Below are 19,001 nucleotides of genomic sequence, written 5' to 3'. Positions count from 1 at the left end.
TGAAGAGTGAATCCATAAATTGAAATAACAAATTAATTACAAAAACCTTGCCAGAAATAAAAACCAAACTGTAACTTTTGAAGAGTTAAAAAATTCAAATTCAATGACCTAGCTATGAAAAAGGTGTAGGAAATTACAGACCACGTACAGCGAGCATAAACAAAGTCCAAATGCGGTCCTTGCATTGAAGGGAATAAAAACAAAGTTTCAAATCCGGTCCTTGCATTGAAAAAAAAAATTTCCAAAAACATTGTGGAAAAGTGTAAACATCTGCACTGCTTGATAAAGTGATAAGTAATAGATCGATAACCATATATATGAGTAAAAATGTAGAGTATCTTTGATAGCGATAATCTGATAAAGATAATCTAATATTTGAATTGATATTTCAAACTTTTGAGTTGAAGATGAGAGAGAGTTAAAAACATAATTCAAAATTATTTATACTAATCCCCTGAAAATTTAGGCTTGACGATTAGGGTTAAAGGAAAAAAAGGTGAGAGAATAGAAGAGATAATTATGGAAGGATTATCTAGAATTGTAAAGTCAAGAGAAAAAAGAGAGATAGAATAACGTAGGTTATTAGGGAGTTAACTCATAGAGCGCGTTGCACCTACTTGCTATGTCAATAAGCCACGTAGGAAAGAGATAAACTAAAAGGAAAAAGATGAGAATAAGACTTTATTATATATATATATATATATATATATATATATATATATATATATATATATATGATTTATTAAGAATCCTATTAGGAAACTACTTACCGTCTCGTTAAGCCACGTAGGAAAGAGAAAACATGAAGGAATAAGAATGAGAATACGACTTTATTATATATATATGATTTATAAAGGAGGTAAAATTAACATTTTAAAAGTGTGTGGCGAAAAAAATTCATTTAACCAAATATGAGGGGCAAGTGTTTCAAATGATTTCTCCTTTTTCTCCAAATAATGTCCAAAAATAATAGGAATCCAAATGAATCTCTCACATTGCATGACGCACCAAGAACAAGGCTGGCTCACTTACAAGTTTATCCGTCAAACGCTTTAAACTGTTTTAGTGTTACACAACTTAACTTACATCCCTCATTTTAATACTTCTTCAGCTTTTAGACACACACTAAACCACTAGTCCTCCTCAAAATCACTGTTTTGTTTCAGTCCAAAAATCCAACATTTGGTGGGCCTTAATGCTTTTTCACATAATTCAGCTTCACTGGTCAGGACAAAAAGTTTAGTCGCCACCAAAAAAAGACTTAAGCTCCTCTTTGGGTTACTTTGATCTAATCAAGTCTGTATACCTGCTAACTCCTTACACGGTCTTTTTAGACTTTCTTCCTTCCTTTAGAATATGATAGATTAGATTATACAAATGTTATCGTTGCCAGCAAAAAAAAAAAAAAAAAATGGTCAGGACAAATCCCAAGTGCATGGATATTATTCCAAGTTCATAATTTTTTGGGTTAATCATATTTTATCCCCTTAAAGAATACCTCATTTCTCAGTTTACCCCCTAACCTTTAATTTTGCTCACTTAACCCCCTTTAGGACAAAATTGCCCTTGCATTATTTTGACTTTTCATTTATCTTGTTTTCCTTTCTTTTATTTCTTTTTCTCTTTCTTCTTTATTTAATTCTTTCTCTTTTCCACAAAAATTTTCACCTTAATGATTGAAATTAAAAAAGAGGAATTGCAGAGATCTATCTTCTCCTTAAATGATTAAAAATATTCAAATCACTTTCCTAAAATACAATTTTTTTAGCCTTTCAATTCTTTTAATTTTGGATTTTCTTCTTTCCTTTCTAGTTTCTCATTTTGTTTCCAAAAAAATATCTTAAGATGAAATTGTGACCTGATTAATAATCATCAATTGAAATTTGTGACACGTGGCATCATACCAAAAATCAAAATTAGTTTTTGATGCCTTTTAAACCTTCACCCAGAAATATGCAATTATAAATTCAAAACAAAAATTTTCGTTGAAATGGAATTTCTATTGGAAAGGATGAAAGAGAGAAGAAAAAGAAAAAGAAATAAAAGAAAGGAAAACAATTTCATCTTATGATATTTTTTTGAGAATAAAATGAAAAACTAGAAACGAAAGAGAAAAACTCAAAATTAAAAGAATTGAAAGGCTAAAAAAATTGTATTTTAGGAAAGTGATTTGAATATTTTTTTAATCATTTAAGGAGAAGATAGATCTCTGCAATTCCTCTTTTTTAATTTCAATCATTAAGGTGAAGATTTTTGTCGAAAAGAGGAAGAATTAAATAAAGAAGAAAGAGAAAAAGAAATAAAAGAAAGGAAAATAAGGTAAATGAAAAGTCAAAATAATGCAAGGGCAATTTTGTCCTAAAGGGGGTTAAGTGAGCAAAATTAAAGGTTATGGGGTAAACTGAGAAATGGGGTATTCTTTAAGGGGATAAATTGTGATTAACCCTAATTTTTTTTGTAGAGTAGAAGTAATGATATTCCCAGTAGCAAAGCTAGAAATATTTGCCTTGGAAAGCAAATCTCTAAACCAATTGCTAGACACATCAAGAGAGATGCTGGCTTGCATACTCTCAATTTAGACCATTATATTCGTCACCGATATTGCTCAGGTCTGTTTCTACTTCAGGATAAGAAATTCCTGTATTTCTCCACCTCAAGTTATTTAGCTGTTTAGCTCTTGTGTACTTCTGGGTTACTGTAAAAATTGATGATTAATGCAAGAATCCTGATTGCAGAAGAATTAATGGTCATTTCTGTGCAGTAAATTCTATTAGCGTAGAATATCTTATGAGTTGATGTTAAAAGAATTCTATCCTCTTAAAACTTTTATTTTCTGAGATTGCTTAAAATAGTCTTCTTTCCCGTCATAAGTTGTCAGCATCATAATTGTGTAAAATAATTAAAAGCAGGGTTATTATCATTTTACCCCCTTAACATTTTGTGCTACTATCAATTCCCTCTTAATGTTATCTTTTAGTCACTTTACCCCCAAAACTAACGGTCAAATTTAACGGAGTTTGTTAATTAAAGTGAAAAGACATGTTTAACTCTTAAAATTATTATCACTTTACCCCCATAAAATATAGTTTCATTATCAATTTACTATCTAGAATTATTTTTTTAGGCAATTTATCCTGCCATTAAACCAACTTAGCAAGTTAAAAAACTTTAGAAGAAAATATCCTCCTCTTTGCATAATAAAAATCACAAAAAATTTAGAGGGATTCTTCTCCTTTTAATATCAACAAAAAAAGTCAAAGTATTAATTTCTTTCTTCTTGGAAATTTTATTAATATTGAAAAAAATAGAAATAAGGGGAGGGAAGGGGGAGAGAGAGAGAGAGCTCAATTCTTTTTTTAAAAATTACAAATAAGAAAGAATTAAATACTTTTATTATTTTAAAATTATTTCACATTTTTGTTTATCACCAAATTCTAATTCTAATCCCGACAACCTTAAAGTAATACGATAATATTAGACGTTTCTTTATTTTCTTTTTTCACAAAATCTAATTTTTTGTCTCCTTCTTTCCTATCTCTTTTCCTTTTCCTAGTCTTAATAAGTGTAAAAAAAGAAATTTGAGAAAATCCTTTTATTTTTATATTTTTCGATCTCTTAAAGTGACAAAAAAGGAAGAATAACCATTCCAAATTTTTTATTTTTAATTATATATAAAGAAGGGTAAATATATTTAAAATTTTTTGACCATACTAGTTAGATTAATGATGAGATAAAATGTCTATAAAATAATATTAGGAACTAAAATTATTGTATCACTATAATCCAAACGAATAAAGTGATAATAATAATTTAGTAATGCTATAAAATAAAGGGGTATTTTTGTCCAAAATTTCTTAACATATTAAGTTGAATTATGGGGATAAAGTGACTAAAAGATAACATTAGGGGATAAACCGATAGTAGTAATATAGTTTAAGGGGGTAAAGTGATAATAACCCTTAAAAGCAGCCCAAATGTTGTTATGAAGAACTAATGGATGATATTTGAAAATAAATAAGAGTAAATCTTATATACATTGACGGTGCATACATTATCACGATTGGATATACGACACATATGTAAAATTTGAATTTCAAATTCAAATTTGGATTATGTTTCATGCATCTAACGGTGAAAATGTGAGTGTATAGAAAATTAATCCAATAAGAGTATAATGTGTTTTGCAGTTTAGGTTGACAATTCTATACCATCAGATCATTTGAAGATTAATAGAGTTATACTTCCTTCACAATTAAATTAATCCACATATTTTGGTACTACAAATCATAGCATCAAACATATGTTCCATGCTTAAGGAAACTTATTTTGAAGGCCTTGAACGTAGATCCATCACTCTTTAGCACAAACAAAGTGCAAGAAACTTATTAATAATAATAAACCTCAATGATAGATCTCAAGCCCAGTACAGGAGTTATCTTATAACCATTGAAGCCTGCCTCAAAGAAAAGCTTTGCCCAATCTTTCTCATTTCTTTCTCTTCCTTTGACCAGAACCATCATCAGCATATCAAAGAACAATTGGGTTTCAATAGCCTCCGCATTATCATCATCATCATCTCCATTTTGCGGGCTTTTCAGCAGCATGTCGATAATTATCACCTTGCCTCCCTTTTCCTTGCTAGGAATTGCTTCTTTACATTTCCTAAGTATTTGCACACATTCCTCATCGCTCCAATCATGCAATATCCACTGCCAATAGCATCATAAAAGCATTGAAGAGTTTGTCAGAAAACTCATATATATCCCATGTGAAATTTATTGAATAAAATGATTAATTAAAACAAAATGATAGAGAGTGTGGGAGAAGATAAAAAGCAAGACTGTCGTTATTTTTATCAATCAACAAAAACATAAAAAGTATCACCAAGTTTAGTGTATGAAGAGTAACAAGGTGATATAATGTTTGATCACATACACAAGGGGCAAAGATGTATCACTCCATTGTATAAAATTTCATTTTTGAACGTGGAAACCATAACTTGACTATTCCGGAGGACATGAAACACAATTTGCTCTATTAATTAATCATAAGATACGACTAGCAGTACTAGATCCTATCTTAAGAAATTAAAAACAAAAAAAAGGGTATTGATATTGTACTTGTTAAAACTTGTTTATCCTTTTTTCTTCATGGTGCAGTTTCCAATTAAGCATATTTCTTGTTCACTTGAAGTTGACAGTTGTCTCTTTAGCAGGTGAAGTTTAATAGTGGGAACTGAAGCAAAGTACAAAAAAATTAAACAAGCTCCAAAAAGCTAGTTATTGAACCAATAAACCATGCCTGATTGATTTATACCTTCAATAAAACAGCATCTGAAGGAGGAATGGCTTCAAACATGTCACCTCCAACATAGGCCAAGTTCTTACTACTTTCCGAGCCATCAACAACATGAGGAAGATCAAGCACAGAGCATTTCAGATGAGGAAAAGCATCAGCTATAGCCTTGGCCACAGTTCCAGTTCCACCTCCAACATCAATCAACGAATTCAGCCCCATAAAAACATCCTTACAGTTCTTGATAACCATGGTACAAACCAACCGGGCATCACTAGCCATGCCTTCATTAAAAAACTGGTTTAGCTGCGGTTGGCGACCTGCAAGCTCCCACATTGATGTCCCATGACAGGTATGAAATGGGGTTTCTTCACTGTTTTGAAACCACTGGCTAAAATGGTGCCATGGATCAGTCAAGATTGGATCAAGCATGGCAAGTAGAAACGGTGTCACGCTAAAAGGGTCATTTGCTAGTAGAAGTTTCGAAGCGGAAGTGAGTGCATACCCCTCGTGGCCTTCATTATCGGGAATCTTTGCTTTGATGAAGAATCCCGAGTGGATTAGAATCCGCATAAGGCGATAAACAAAAGGTGCTTTTGCATTATTGATGGGAAGAGCATCGATCAATTGAGCAAGGGCCATTGGCTGGCCATGTTTGTGAATAATGTCTGGAATGCCTAATTGAATTGCACATTTGAGGGACATGGAATTTATGAAGTTGAATAGATGGTTCCATATGTGAGCTTGAGCTTGAAAAAGCTCACCAGTATGGTCACCATTTCTAGCAAAATCCATTTTTTTTGAGATTCTAGGATTGTTTCTTTTTGGCCGTGTGAATTGCTACTAGATCTAGTTAGCAATTTATAGGCGGGGTATGGGATTCATATGAACCACGTTGCAATAATTTTTCCTATTGTACTGACGACGACCTATTAAAAAAATGAATGATCAATCAGCCTCGACGAGCAAAAGCTTGTGGGCAGCTAATGTTTTCCAGTTTCCTTTTCTTTAACTACCAAAACACATGTTTGTATTTAATTAGCAACACCAATCTCCTAATTGGTACAATTAGGATCCAAATGGCAATTGGACCGGGTGTCCATGGCGGGCTAATGGGGCGGAGGAATTTTTTTTCCCCATTAAAAAATGGGGCGGGGAATGGGGGAGTATACCCCTACCCAATCCCTGCCCCGCCACTAATTAAAAAACTTATTTATATGTATATATAGTTACAAACTTATAATATATATTAGTATATATAATATAATTAATATTATCAATTATATGAATAATTGCACATGCCTACTAATAGAAATTAGTTATATTAAATTTACTAATATAATTATACTAAATTCCTAATTACACTTAATACAATAACACTTTTTTTCTCAAAAAAAAATACAATAATGACTTAGTGATTGTATTTGTCTTAAAAGTGAAAACTTGGCTACTTTAATTGTATTTATCTCATTATGTAGGATTATATTCAAATAACTTTTGTTTGATTGTTTTTATGGGTTTCAATTGTGAAATTACAATGGATAATAACTTGGTGATGTTTTAGTATTTAAATACTTCATTCTTTGCTAAATTTTGACTACAATAAAATTATATAACAAATTTTTATTAATCTCGCGGGTACCCCCATGGGGGAAGCGGGTAGGGGACAAGGTGAAGGTGGGGGAATTAGTGGGTAGCAGCCCCTCCCCCGCCCTACCCCTGCCATTGTTAAAAAAAAAAAATGGTAGTGCTTTTTTTAATATTAAAAAAATTCTTATTAGTTATTACATGTAATGTAAATTTGTATTGTTTTTGGTGTAATCATGAATACTTTACCAACTTATTGATATAAGTTAACAAATTCAAATTCACATCTAAATTGTACAAATTTATATAAAAAAATTATAAAATTTATATCAATAAGTTTGTTCTAGATAGAACTCAATTTGTAAGGCTCCATTTTCATGCGCCTACAAAGTATATCTAAACTTACTCAAAATTAGGGGGAAAATATAACAAGCAAGTGTACATTTTCTTCGTGTCTGCATCCTCTGTATCCATATGTGTACTCTTTTACTTCTACCAGGGTCCTGAGCACAAAGAAGAGGTACTTCTGTAAACTGATTCTGAATATGGCATTTGAGCATTATAGTAATTTATCAGGTGTCTACAAGTGCACATGTTGATACTAAACAATTTCTGCTATATACAATTTTGGTGTGAACCATTAATCAATTTCATATCCGGTAAAAGATCCCGCTGGATAGTAGATATTAACCAAAAAAAAAGAAAAGAAAAATCAATGTCAATCTTAGTACAGCCAAATGATAGGTTGTTGGGAGTAGATGAAGGAAGACCAAGCGTCAAGCACTACCATTTTAATATTCAAAAAAGCACCACCATTTTAATATTCAAAAAAGCACTACCATTTTATATGACGTTCGATTGGATTACCTAAGCAGTAAATCTCTGACATCTATAAACAGGTATGAAAGTAATTATTTTAATTAGAGTTGTTTCTCACTCCTACGTGGCATGCCTAATTGAAGAGAATTAATCAGTTATGAGTCACTTGGGTTTTATCCATATTGAATCCTATTTGGATTATATTATATGTTTAAAAATTATCTCTAATTTTAAAATAACTTTAAAAAATAACTAATCTTATCTTAATGACTAGGGGGAAAAGCCTGCACGATGCGCGGGAGTTTAGTGCCTATAATTAAAGATGATTAATAATTATTATTTGGTATTTTATAGTATAAGAATTGAAGTATGACAATTTTAATATATGATATTAAACAGAAAAATCATAAGTTACATATTGAGTTAAAAAATATACTAATATGTAATGAAACAGAATTATAAGATATGATCAACTACTTTGCACCTAACCTAATAAAATAAAAAACTTACTTATATCTGCTCATGCACTTTATGGATATTAAAATCTGTTGTTTAGTTTGAATTCGATCTTAATATAAGGACAGTCTATCACCTTATCTTGTCATATAAGTGAGATTTGAACAATTAGTATATTTGAAGAAAATTATTGCTAGTGGAATTTCGGTTCTTGCAAGCCAAATTCTTGAATTTATATTGATTCCAATAACATATCATCATGAGACCTCCATATTCACCAATCAATCAATTATGATTTATTGTATAATTTAGAACATATAGTAAAGCATCTCCTTCTCGATAGGGATTACAATCACTACACATCAGTTTTTGATCTAGTTGCAAAGATATACAACAACTAACATGCTAATTTAGAGGAATAACCACATCAAATAAAGTACTAAAACATCTTAGACCACTCAATTCAAGAAAACAATTAAAAATAATGAAGTATATACTTTAGATTTGCAGCCAAATAGTTCTAAGTAGATAGCTAAACCTATTGGCAAATCAAATAAAGTGAAAATTTTGCCTAAATGGAATCATCAATAAAATAACAAACAATTGAAAATTATCATAACTAATAGTTAAAACAACCAAAGTAGATGCAATCTGCATATGGAAAAATTTATGATGATAAACTTACTTTAAACCACAAATAATAATTAACAAATGTGATCTCCTCCCAATCATGCCTATCTAACATGGATAATTGAATTAAAACACTAAAAAATTATTGCACATACAACCATCAAGATTACAGATTTTTTACAACCAAAAATTAGATTGGTTAAAGAAAACATACCTATTGAGATTTCTTACAACCAAAAAATAGATTGGTTAAAGAAAATATACCTATTGAGAAAGGTGTTGCAAAATGGGGAAGAGAAGTAGCTAATGTAGCAACATCCGAATTTAATAGGCTACATGATTGTGATGGAAAAAAGTTGTAAGTAAATGAAATGAATTTGAATAGATGGGGGTAACGGCCAAGAAAGCAAACTTCTCTACTAATTGGCATTAATTGTGTCTTAATATCTATATATCATAAGTTTGCAAATAACTGATGAGAAATGCTTTAGGAAATTAAGAGACTTGGATGTTAATACAATTAAATGATTAGAAGGGCTTTTATGTAATTTCACTAAAACACAAGTTGAATTTAGTTATACCTAGTGTTCAATCGGATATCTGTCACCCCTAGCTATAAATGTCTAAAAGGACATCTAAGTAATTACAACAAAACTAAATTAGCTATAATGACTTGTATTCAATACTCCAATTACACTTCAAATACTTTTACATTCCCAGAATAGCCCTAACCTTACGGTTAAAATCCAAAGAACATCTTTACTCTAAACTCATTCTTATATAGTATAAGGATATTGTTTTAACAACAACTAATCTTATCGAATGAAAGTGCATATATATATAGGAAAGTTGTTAATTTAATTACACATTTCTATATCCTGAGTGGCATGCCTAATTGAACTGATATGAAGGTTGTTTAAATACTTGAATTTTTGCTCATATTCATATCCAACTCTTTTCAAATCAGTTTTTCTCATAATTCTATCTCTTTTAAGTTTTAGCAACTCAATCCTTGTATATTACTAATTACATTGCTAGTAAATGCGAAATTTTAACTTAAAAATCTATACACTAAAATGAATCACGTATTACAGTTAAAGAATCCTCATTTATTTTTGAAGTAAAAATATAAAAATTTCATGTAAATAGACATATACTATTATACAACAAATAAAAAAGTAATAAGACATATTAAGTCCTATGAACTAATCCAGGGCAATTAAGTCAAATTTGTATTTAGTTTATTCTATTCTGTTAGCTAAATATTAATTATACCAAACATTGAAATTTGAGTTAACATTTCATTTTGACTTGTCTACTAAATCCTGGAATAATAAAATACGAAATTTTGACTTGTCTACTAAATCCCTGCCACTCTAGGTGGAAATATAGTTTGGGTTTAAAGACCTTTCCATGTTGGATGTTCTCGCATACCAAACAAGGGTTAAAGCTCTAGTTTAGTCTTGACTTTTTAGAAAAAGTTTTTTTTCGAATGCGCTGTTGTTTTGGTCAGGTTCACTTTGCTTTTTTAAATTTCCTCCATCTAATAAGTGAAACAGTTGCAACAATTCTCATTAGTTGGTCTCATCACACTCGAATTTCCAAGACAGTCAATGGGGAATTCAAATCATACCCTACCAAGATGAGAAGTTAATTGCAGAACCTTTGATTATGACCTAAAAATTTGTTAGCGTACCTCATCCTTATTCCTTATCTTGTTATCTCTTGCAACAATTATACGATTAAGATAAAATTAGTTTTGTATTTGTCGCGCCCCATTTTTTGAAAAATAAATTTACGAGTTTATAAAAATGAATTTTTTAATTTATTTTGAAAGAAAATGAGTTTTTTATTTTTAGAAAATAAAGAAAAAGAAAAGGGCCTAAAATAGGACTTAGAAGTGCGACGATTTGGGTCCAAAATAATAGTTTAAAAAGGGTTTTTAAGAAAAAAAAATGGGAGTTGCCACTTAGTATTGAGTTAAGATGTACCAAGTCACCTAAAATGAATTTCAAATAAAGAGTAGAGAAAACCCCTTTTAAACGACTCCGAATCTTCGAAAATCAGAGAAAAGTGTTTGGGAGCTACTTTTGAAGAAAGGGAAAGCGAGAATAAAATCCAATGCACCCTTTCAACCTAACTAGAGCCAGTTGCGTGATTTAGTAGGAAATTTTTCTTAATTTAATCTAAAAACTTATCACATTTGGATGTTACTATATGGATGCAAACCTAAACCTAATGGCTATCGGAAGGGTCAATATGTCTTTTCGAGATTTAATTGGCGCAAATCGCATTAATTGCGATGCCCAAAAGTGACTCTTTGAAGAGGACACGAAATTTGCAAAAAATGAGACTTGAAGAAAAGAAAGAAAATAGTAATATACAAATATACATGACTTAAGGGAATGCATCATAATGAGTGTAGGGAGCTAATATCCGTGACTTTAATTTTCCCTTTAATAGAGGGACTACGAGCGTGCTAAGGTTAGAAAGCCATACTCGTTTATATCCCATATTCGAGGGATATTTCCTATCTAATCAAGCAAATGATCTAACTTAGTTCTAATTTTCTTAAATGAAATGCAAGTCTAAAATGTCATGTTTCATACATAGGGATAAGGGATATACATATAGAGGAAATATCATGCAAAAATGGTAAACATCCTAAAAAGTAGAAAATATGCATGAAATATAGTGATTGTCACACAAACATGATCTAACGCGTAGACGGTTCCTAAGGGTGTAACATTGGACTAGCCCATGTCTATAAGTTCTCACTAACGTTGGACTAGTGAGAAAGTGGAACAAATGACCATAACTAACATTGGACTAGTGTGATTATGTCATGCACTTATTGTAATTAAGTAAATCATATAAACATAGTAAAAGCAAGAAAACACATAAATCATATAGAGCATATAGCACGTAAGCATGATATCTAGATACAAAGACTCTAAAAAAATGAGTAAACACGTAAACACACAAACATGCAAGCACACAAAGCAAATAAGAGCAAATAGAGACGTAACTATTACATTTGGGAGTTCTAACTACAATTTAAGGGGGGAAAGAATAAAATAATAAAATAACTACCTAACTATTACATATTCTATCTAAATACATGTCTTGAACCTCATAACTATTACAATTTGACATCTAAATGCCTTAAATCATACAAAATTAAAAACAAATAAAGTGAATAAATAAATAAATAAATAAAATAAAAAATTTAAAAAAAATGCAATTATACACATAAAATCACATAGGAGCACATAAGATGATTTAAAGATAACACAAGAGGATAGCTCCCTTTGAAGTAATAGCTAATGGAGGATTAGATTGCCCTATTTAACTCCAAAATTAACAAAAATTATCAAGCCACTAATTTAATTAACAAATAAAAGCAATAACATGTAAAGAAATGAAATTGATTAATTAAAACATTTAAATGAAAGTAAACAACCTATATTCAAGAAAATTAAAACAAATAGGGACCTATTTGAAAAAATTAAGAAAATTGTAGAGGTCAAAATATAAATTTTACAAAATTAGGGGTCAAAAGGAAATAAAAATAAAGTAAAAGGACCTATTTACAATTAAATTGAGGACCGAAGGGAAATAAATCAAAGTAGTTAGGGTCATAGTATAATGAATGAAAAGTACAGAGACCATTATGCAAAAAAGTTTTCTGGTTTCTTGATGAATCAGGCCACTGGGCCATTTTTCTTATATTTCGGGCCAAGAAAACCCCGCAGCCCAACTAAAACCCAAAGCCGAAGGAGCTGGCCAGTCAACCATTCTGACCCCAAAATAATCCAACAAACTGATGGACTTTAACCCTCCAGCCCAAGACAGACCCAATAAAGAAAAACACCTAACCCAATACCAAATAACCCAAACAACTAACCAAATCCAATTCCCCTTTTATGTTACCAAAACCCAACAAACTAATAGGTGAACTAAAAAAAAGTTAAAGTCTAATTTCATCTCAAAATCTAGAATTAATTAACTAAAAAATACACTTAAAATATAGAAAAGAATATTTAAACTTAAAATGGGTAAAAATGATTTATTTGCAGAAGTTTTTAGGCTGAACTGAAATTAGGCAAAAGTTTGGGGGTTAAAAATGCAAATTTTTATAATTATTCATGCAAGCTTCGTTGAAAGCTTTGCATTCTTTCCTCTGCAATTCATTAAACACCACCAATGCTCTGACCAGTCATCAAGGTTTCGGATCACAACAACCAAATTGCGCAGCCCACTACCAACACAAATTTTCATCATCCACACACGAAGACTCAGAACAAGATCATGCAAATGTGTCTAACTGTTGGTTGCAAGAAAGTAAGAAACATTCCAGTTCATGGTTCTAAAAATGAACATTCTAATCTCGGTCTCTTCTTGGTTTTAAATGAGATTTTATCAGGCCTCTAAATAGCTATTATTGAACCAGAAATCATCGGGAAACAAGGATGGCAAAGCCTTGAAGCAGGAGAATGGAACCAACAGCAAGGATGCAAGAGTTCACGTCCAATGGGTTTAAATCTTCGTAAAAAAACGTGTTAAATCAGGAAGGAGAGGAGTTATAATTACCTGAGAACGTTGGTGAAGTAAAATGAACGTGAAAATCCCCAAGAAATTTGCACAGATTCTGGAATGATGCTCAGAAAAAAATTGCCACAGGGACGTGCACCGTTGGAGAATCCGTGACTTTGAGCTCCGATTCAGCCGTGTTAGAGGTGTTTTTACGGGATGATCTCTGAACAAAAGTTGTTGCCTGACGTCTAGGGAAAATGCAGAAAAACCATTTGATCTAACTTCCAGATGTCAAAACCCAAGATTAGATGCCTAGTACTTGTGTGAACGTGTAAGGCAATGGAAATTGGAGCAAAAAGGATAAAAAAAAATTGCTCCAAAGATGCCAGCTGCATCTTGTACCTCTCGTCCATGGCTTCTGGTACGAAGCCATGGAGTAGGGAGGCGACACGCGCGCGTGAATCTGCCATTAATTTTTTTTTTTTTGGAAAATTGATCTTTTCTTTCTTTCCTTTTTCTTTTTCTTTTTCTTTCTTTCTCTTTTTTTCTTTTCTTTTCTTTTTCCTTTTCTTTTCTCTTTTTCCTTGTGTTTTCTTTATTTTTTTTCTTTTCTTCTCATGCTTTTCCTATGAAAAATTATTTTTCCTTAAACAAAGAATTAAAGGGTAAAATAATAAGAATAAAGATAAAGAAAATGAAATAAAATAAAAAACACAAATTTTGAAAAATTTTGGTGTCTACAGTATTCTTATATAAAACTAGTTGTATGATAATGATAGAATTAGTGTAGTATTCCAGTATGTATGTTAGGCTAGAAGTCTGCTATTTATTTTTTCTATAAACTTTCAGTAGATGGCACTTACTAGTTTTTCCATGAATAAGATTGCCACATTTTGTCATGGTATCAGAGCAATGATCCTTCTTTCTCTTCTCTCCATATTTTAATTTTTTTTTGTTTCTTCTTGTTATGTTCTTGGAATAATGGCGGAGCAAATCGAATCACAGTATCTAGGATACTCCTTGACTGGTGATTTGTTTTTGATCCATATTCCTCATATTTTTTTACTTCTGCCGATTACACCAATGCTTTGTTAGTCCCAACATTGCTTGATGGTGACAATTATCAACGGAGAAAACGAAATATTTTGAATTCTTTGAGAAGTAAAAATAAAATCCCATTTCTGAATGAAGAATTGCCGCAATCGAAAGTTGGAAGCTGTGAACCATTGTTTTGGAGTAAATGTGATAGGCTAGTTCTTTCCTCACTTATTAATTCAATTATTTTGGATCTGCATGATTCGATCACTTATCATGACTCGACTAGGGAACTTTGGGTGGATTTGGAACAACGTTTGGGTCAAAGCAATGAACCCAGAATCTATGAAATAAGAAAGGACATTGCTTTGTCTACTCAAGGAACAGGTTCGGTGACCACCTTTTACTCCAAACTTAAAGCCTTATGGGATAAGTTGAGTGTCTATTCAAACTTCCAATTTGCTCATGTGGGGGATTGAAAGAATGGCTTGCTGAAAGGGATAAAGAGCGCTCACATCAATTTTTGATGGGATTGGATGAAAAATTTAAAACCATTCAATCTCAAATATCGGCAATTGAGGCTCTCCCTTCACTTAATCGTATATTCAACATGGTTAAGACAGAAGAGAAGCAACTGAGTCTTCTTGGTCCACAAGATTCTGATGGGGTAGGAGCTTTCTATGTTTAGCAGCAGCAGCCACGATCTAGTTCTGTTAGACGGCAACCATCTCAATACGGTTCTGAGATGCTTCATGTTCGACGACAGCAAGGCCAACCACATTAGAATGGAAATCAATCTTCGAAACAGCCCAAATTACGATGTGATCATTGTAATAAGATTGGCCACACAATACATAGGTGTTGGGAGCTTATATGGTATCCAAATAATTGGCAGTCTTCAAGGAAAAATCCCACCGCTGCAAATGTGTGCTCGGATGATACAACAAATTCTTCAATTTCCACTTCTTCCGTTAGTGGTTTGATAGCTGCACAGTATGAGCAACTTTTGTCATTGTTGAATAGTGACAAAAACTCTGGCTTTGGCTTGGTTAATTTTGCTGGTAACGTAACCCATCATTGAACTCCAAATTCCTCGTCCTCTTGCTGCACTTGGTTCCTAGACGCAGGTGCTACTCATCACTTTATAGGTGATAAAACTTCTTTGTTTGACATAGTTGAATAAAAAAAATCCACTAATATATTCCTACCTGATGGCACTATGAAACAACTTTACGAATATGGTAGTCATCATTTGAACTCCCTGATTACTTTGCATAATATTTTGCATGCTCCGAGTTTTCATTGTAATATTATTTCTGTCTGTCGTCTTACCAAAGAACACAATTGTGTTGCCCTATTTTTTCCTGATTTTTGTGTTGCTTAGGACCTACGCTTGAGGAAGTTGATTAGGGTAGGTAAGGAACGGGATGGTCTTTCCTACTTCACTACAGACTATGCTAAGTCTCGTCATGGCAAAGCTAATACAGTTTCAGGATCCGCTGTTCTCTGGCATCAAAGGCTAGGGCATCCTTCAAACGACCGGTTGGCATCAATACCCAATTTTTCTCATATTCGTTTTAATAAAATTTGCCAAGAATGTATTGTGTGCCCTTTGGCAAAGGCTTTTAGACAAGTTTTTTCTCCAAACATTAATAAATCTATAACTCCTTTTCATTTGGTTCATATTGATATATGGGGACCTTATCAAACACCTTCAAGTTCTGGGATTCATTTTTTCTTAACTCTTGTGGATGACTGTACTAGAACAATTTGGACATATTTATTAAAACACAAGAATGAAGCTTGTCATGCTTTTCAAAATTTTTAATCTTTGATTCAAACTCAATTTGGATTTCAAATTAAACAAATCAGAAGTGATAATGCACTAGAACTTACTGAAGGTGACATGAAATTATTCTTTAGAAATAAGGGGATTGTTAATCAAACTTCTTGTACTGGTACACCTCAACAAAATGGGGTCGTCGAAAGAAAACATAGAGACATCCTTAATGTGGCTCATGCTTTTAGATTTCAGAGTAACTTGCCCATTAAATTCTGGGGGGAATGTGTTTTAGCTGCAACATATATTTTCAATTGACTCCCCACAACAACACTTGGAAGTAAAACCCCTTTTGAAGCGCTCTTTGACAAGCCACCAACGTATAATCATTTTAAAGTATTTGGTTGTTTGTGTTATGCTGTTAATCCTTTACAACTTTTGGACAAGTTTCAACCCCTTTTGAAGCGCTCTTTGACAAGCCACCAACGTATAATCATTTTAAAGTATTTGGTTGTTTGTGTTATGCTGTTAATCCTTTACAACTTTTGGACAAGTTTCAACCCAGGTCAAGACCTTGTGTGTTTGTAGGCTACCCTCAAAATAAAAAAGGTTTCAAAGTTTATGATTTAGAGACAAAAAAAAAATTTCTTCTCTCGTGATTACGCTTTCATGAAATAATTTTTCCTTTCAAAATCTCTTCTAGTGCATCATCTTCGACGTTGTCTTCCGCCTTAACACCTAACACTCCCTTACTTGTTCTTGATAATGATGATTAGTGTGTTAATTCTCTTTATAATTCTAGTCATGAAGAGTATAATTTCGATGTCACATTTTCTTCAATTCCCAATCATGAGCTCTCTGCTACAGATAATCGTGTTGAAGAGATTCAAACTTCTCCACTATGCCAAGAACAGCGGATCCGAAGACCACCTACTTACCTAAATGACTATGTCTGTGATTACCCTAATAGTTCCTGCCACTCCAATTCAATTTCCACTTCAAGAGCATCAGGTACACCCTATTCTCTTAATTCTTACCTCTCCAATCATCGTTTTTCTCCTCCCCATCAAGTTTTTCTTGCAGCTTTATTAACCGAGACTGAGCTTTCTACTTACGCTGAGGCTAGTCAAGATGAAAAGTGGAGATCTGCCATGCAAATTGAACTTGATGCCTTAGCTGAAAATCATACATGGGATCTTACACTCTTGCCGACAGGAAAGAAAGCAATTGGTTGTAAATGGGTGTATAAAATTAATATAAATCAAATGTTCTGCGGAGCGTTATAAAGCTCGATTAGTGGCCAAAGGATATACTCAAGAGGAGGGACTAGATTACATTGAAACATTTTCTCCTGTAGCAAAGCTAACTACAGTGCGATGTTTAATGGCTGTTGCTGCGGCTAAAAATTGGGAATTAGGTCAACTTGATATGAATAATGCCTTTCTCCATGGTGATTTATATGAAGAAATATACATGGTTCCTCCCCTTAGATATTTACCATCTGGTGACAAGAGGGTTTGTCGATTTTGTAAATCTCTTTATGGTTTTAAACAGGCATCCATGGAGTGGTTTTCTAACTTAACTCTAGCTCTTAAATAATATGGTTTTATTCAGTCTCAAGCAGATACTACTTTATTTACCTTGATGCCTAGTACCAGTTTTCTTGCAGTTTTGATGTATGTCGATGATATGGTAACTGCGGGAAATGATTCCTTTCAATGTCAAAATTTTAAACAATTCTTGCATGAACAGTTCCATCTGAAAGATCTTGGTCATCTCAAATTTTTTCTCGGCCTTGAAGTTTCCAGGAATCCTAAAGGAATTTTTTTGAGTCAACGGAAATATGCTCTAGATATTTTAACAAATACTGGTCTCAGTGGTGCAAAACCTAATTCGATTCCAATGTCTCAACCAGTACACCCTTGGCTGATCCCTTGTCTTACCGTCATCTTGTGGGTCGACTTTTGTACCTCACTATCACACGATCAGATATTCTGTATACTGTTAATATTTTGAGTCAGTACCTGCATTCCCCTACATTAGATCATCATGATGCAGCAATGAAGTTTGTTCGATACATTAAGAATTCTCCAGGCCAGGGATTATTTTTTCCTTCTCAGAACAATTTGCAACTCAAAGGTTATTGTGATACTGATTGGGGTGCCTGTCCTATAACGCGACGCTCCATCACAGGTTATTATGTTTCTCTCGGGAATGTGCCTATCTCCTAGCGTACTAAGAAACAACCAATTGTGAGCCACTCGTCTGCTGAAGCCGAATATTGTGCCATGGCTGGTACCAATAATGAATTGTTATGGTTACAAGCTTTATTATTTGATCTCACCATTCCTCATTCGCAATCGATGCATCTATTTTGTGATAACCAAGCTACACTTCATATTGCTACCAATCCCGTTTTCCATGAGCGTATCAAACATATTAAGATGGATTGTCACTTTGTTCGTGAACGGATTCAGTCCAATGAGCTTTGTACCCATTTCATTCGTTCAGAGGATCAACCTACTAACTTGTTCACCAAAGCGCTTGGTTTTAGTTCCTTTCAATGATTGTTGTGCAAGCTAGGTGTTTCGATCCTCCACACTCCAGCTTGATGGGGGTTGTTAGCGTAATTCATCCTTATTCCTTATCTTGTTATCTCTTGTAACAATTATACGATTAAGATAGAATTAGTTTTTGTATTCTTATATAAAACTAGTTGTATGATAATGATAGAATTAGTGTAGTATTCTAATACGTATGTTAGGCTAGAAGTCTGCTATTTATTTTTTCTATAAACTTTCAATTGTAGATGGCACTTGCTAATTTTTCCATGAATAATATTGCCACCTTTTGTCAAAATCTA

General features: G+C 32.6%; 1 protein-coding gene across 1 annotated transcript; it reads right to left on the bottom strand.

Annotated features, from left to right (window-relative positions):
- Positions 1–4,218: 4,218 nt before the first annotated feature.
- Positions 4,219–6,101, bottom strand: LOC113692488 (trans-resveratrol di-O-methyltransferase-like). Its single transcript, XM_027210902.2, has 2 exons — positions 5,317–6,101; positions 4,219–4,709 (listed from the first exon to the last, which is right to left on the bottom strand). Exons 1-2 carry the CDS (start codon positions 6,088–6,090, stop codon positions 4,386–4,388), a joined length of 1,098 nt encoding a protein of 365 aa, XP_027066703.1. The 5' UTR covers positions 6,091–6,101; the 3' UTR covers positions 4,219–4,385.
- Positions 6,102–19,001: the final 12,900 nt, after the last annotated feature.

Source organism: Coffea arabica, chromosome 6e (assembly GCF_036785885.1).
Source record: "Coffea arabica cultivar ET-39 chromosome 6e, Coffea Arabica ET-39 HiFi, whole genome shotgun sequence".
Classification (NCBI taxonomy): Eukaryota; Viridiplantae; Streptophyta; class Magnoliopsida; order Gentianales; family Rubiaceae; genus Coffea; species Coffea arabica.
Note: the sequence above shows the minus strand (reverse complement) of the source record. Positions and strands in the feature narration are given on the sequence as shown.

Bases quoted from the DNA above. Each gene is read 5' to 3' on its own strand.
- LOC113692488 (XM_027210902.2), bottom strand. From the start codon at position 6,090: ATGGATTTTGCTAGAAATGGTGACCATACTGGTGAGCTTTTTCAAGCT. The intron at 4,710-5,316 runs GTATAAATCAAT...TGCTATTGGCAG, and splicing joins CAGATGCTGTTTTATTGAAG to TGGATATTGCATGATTGGAG.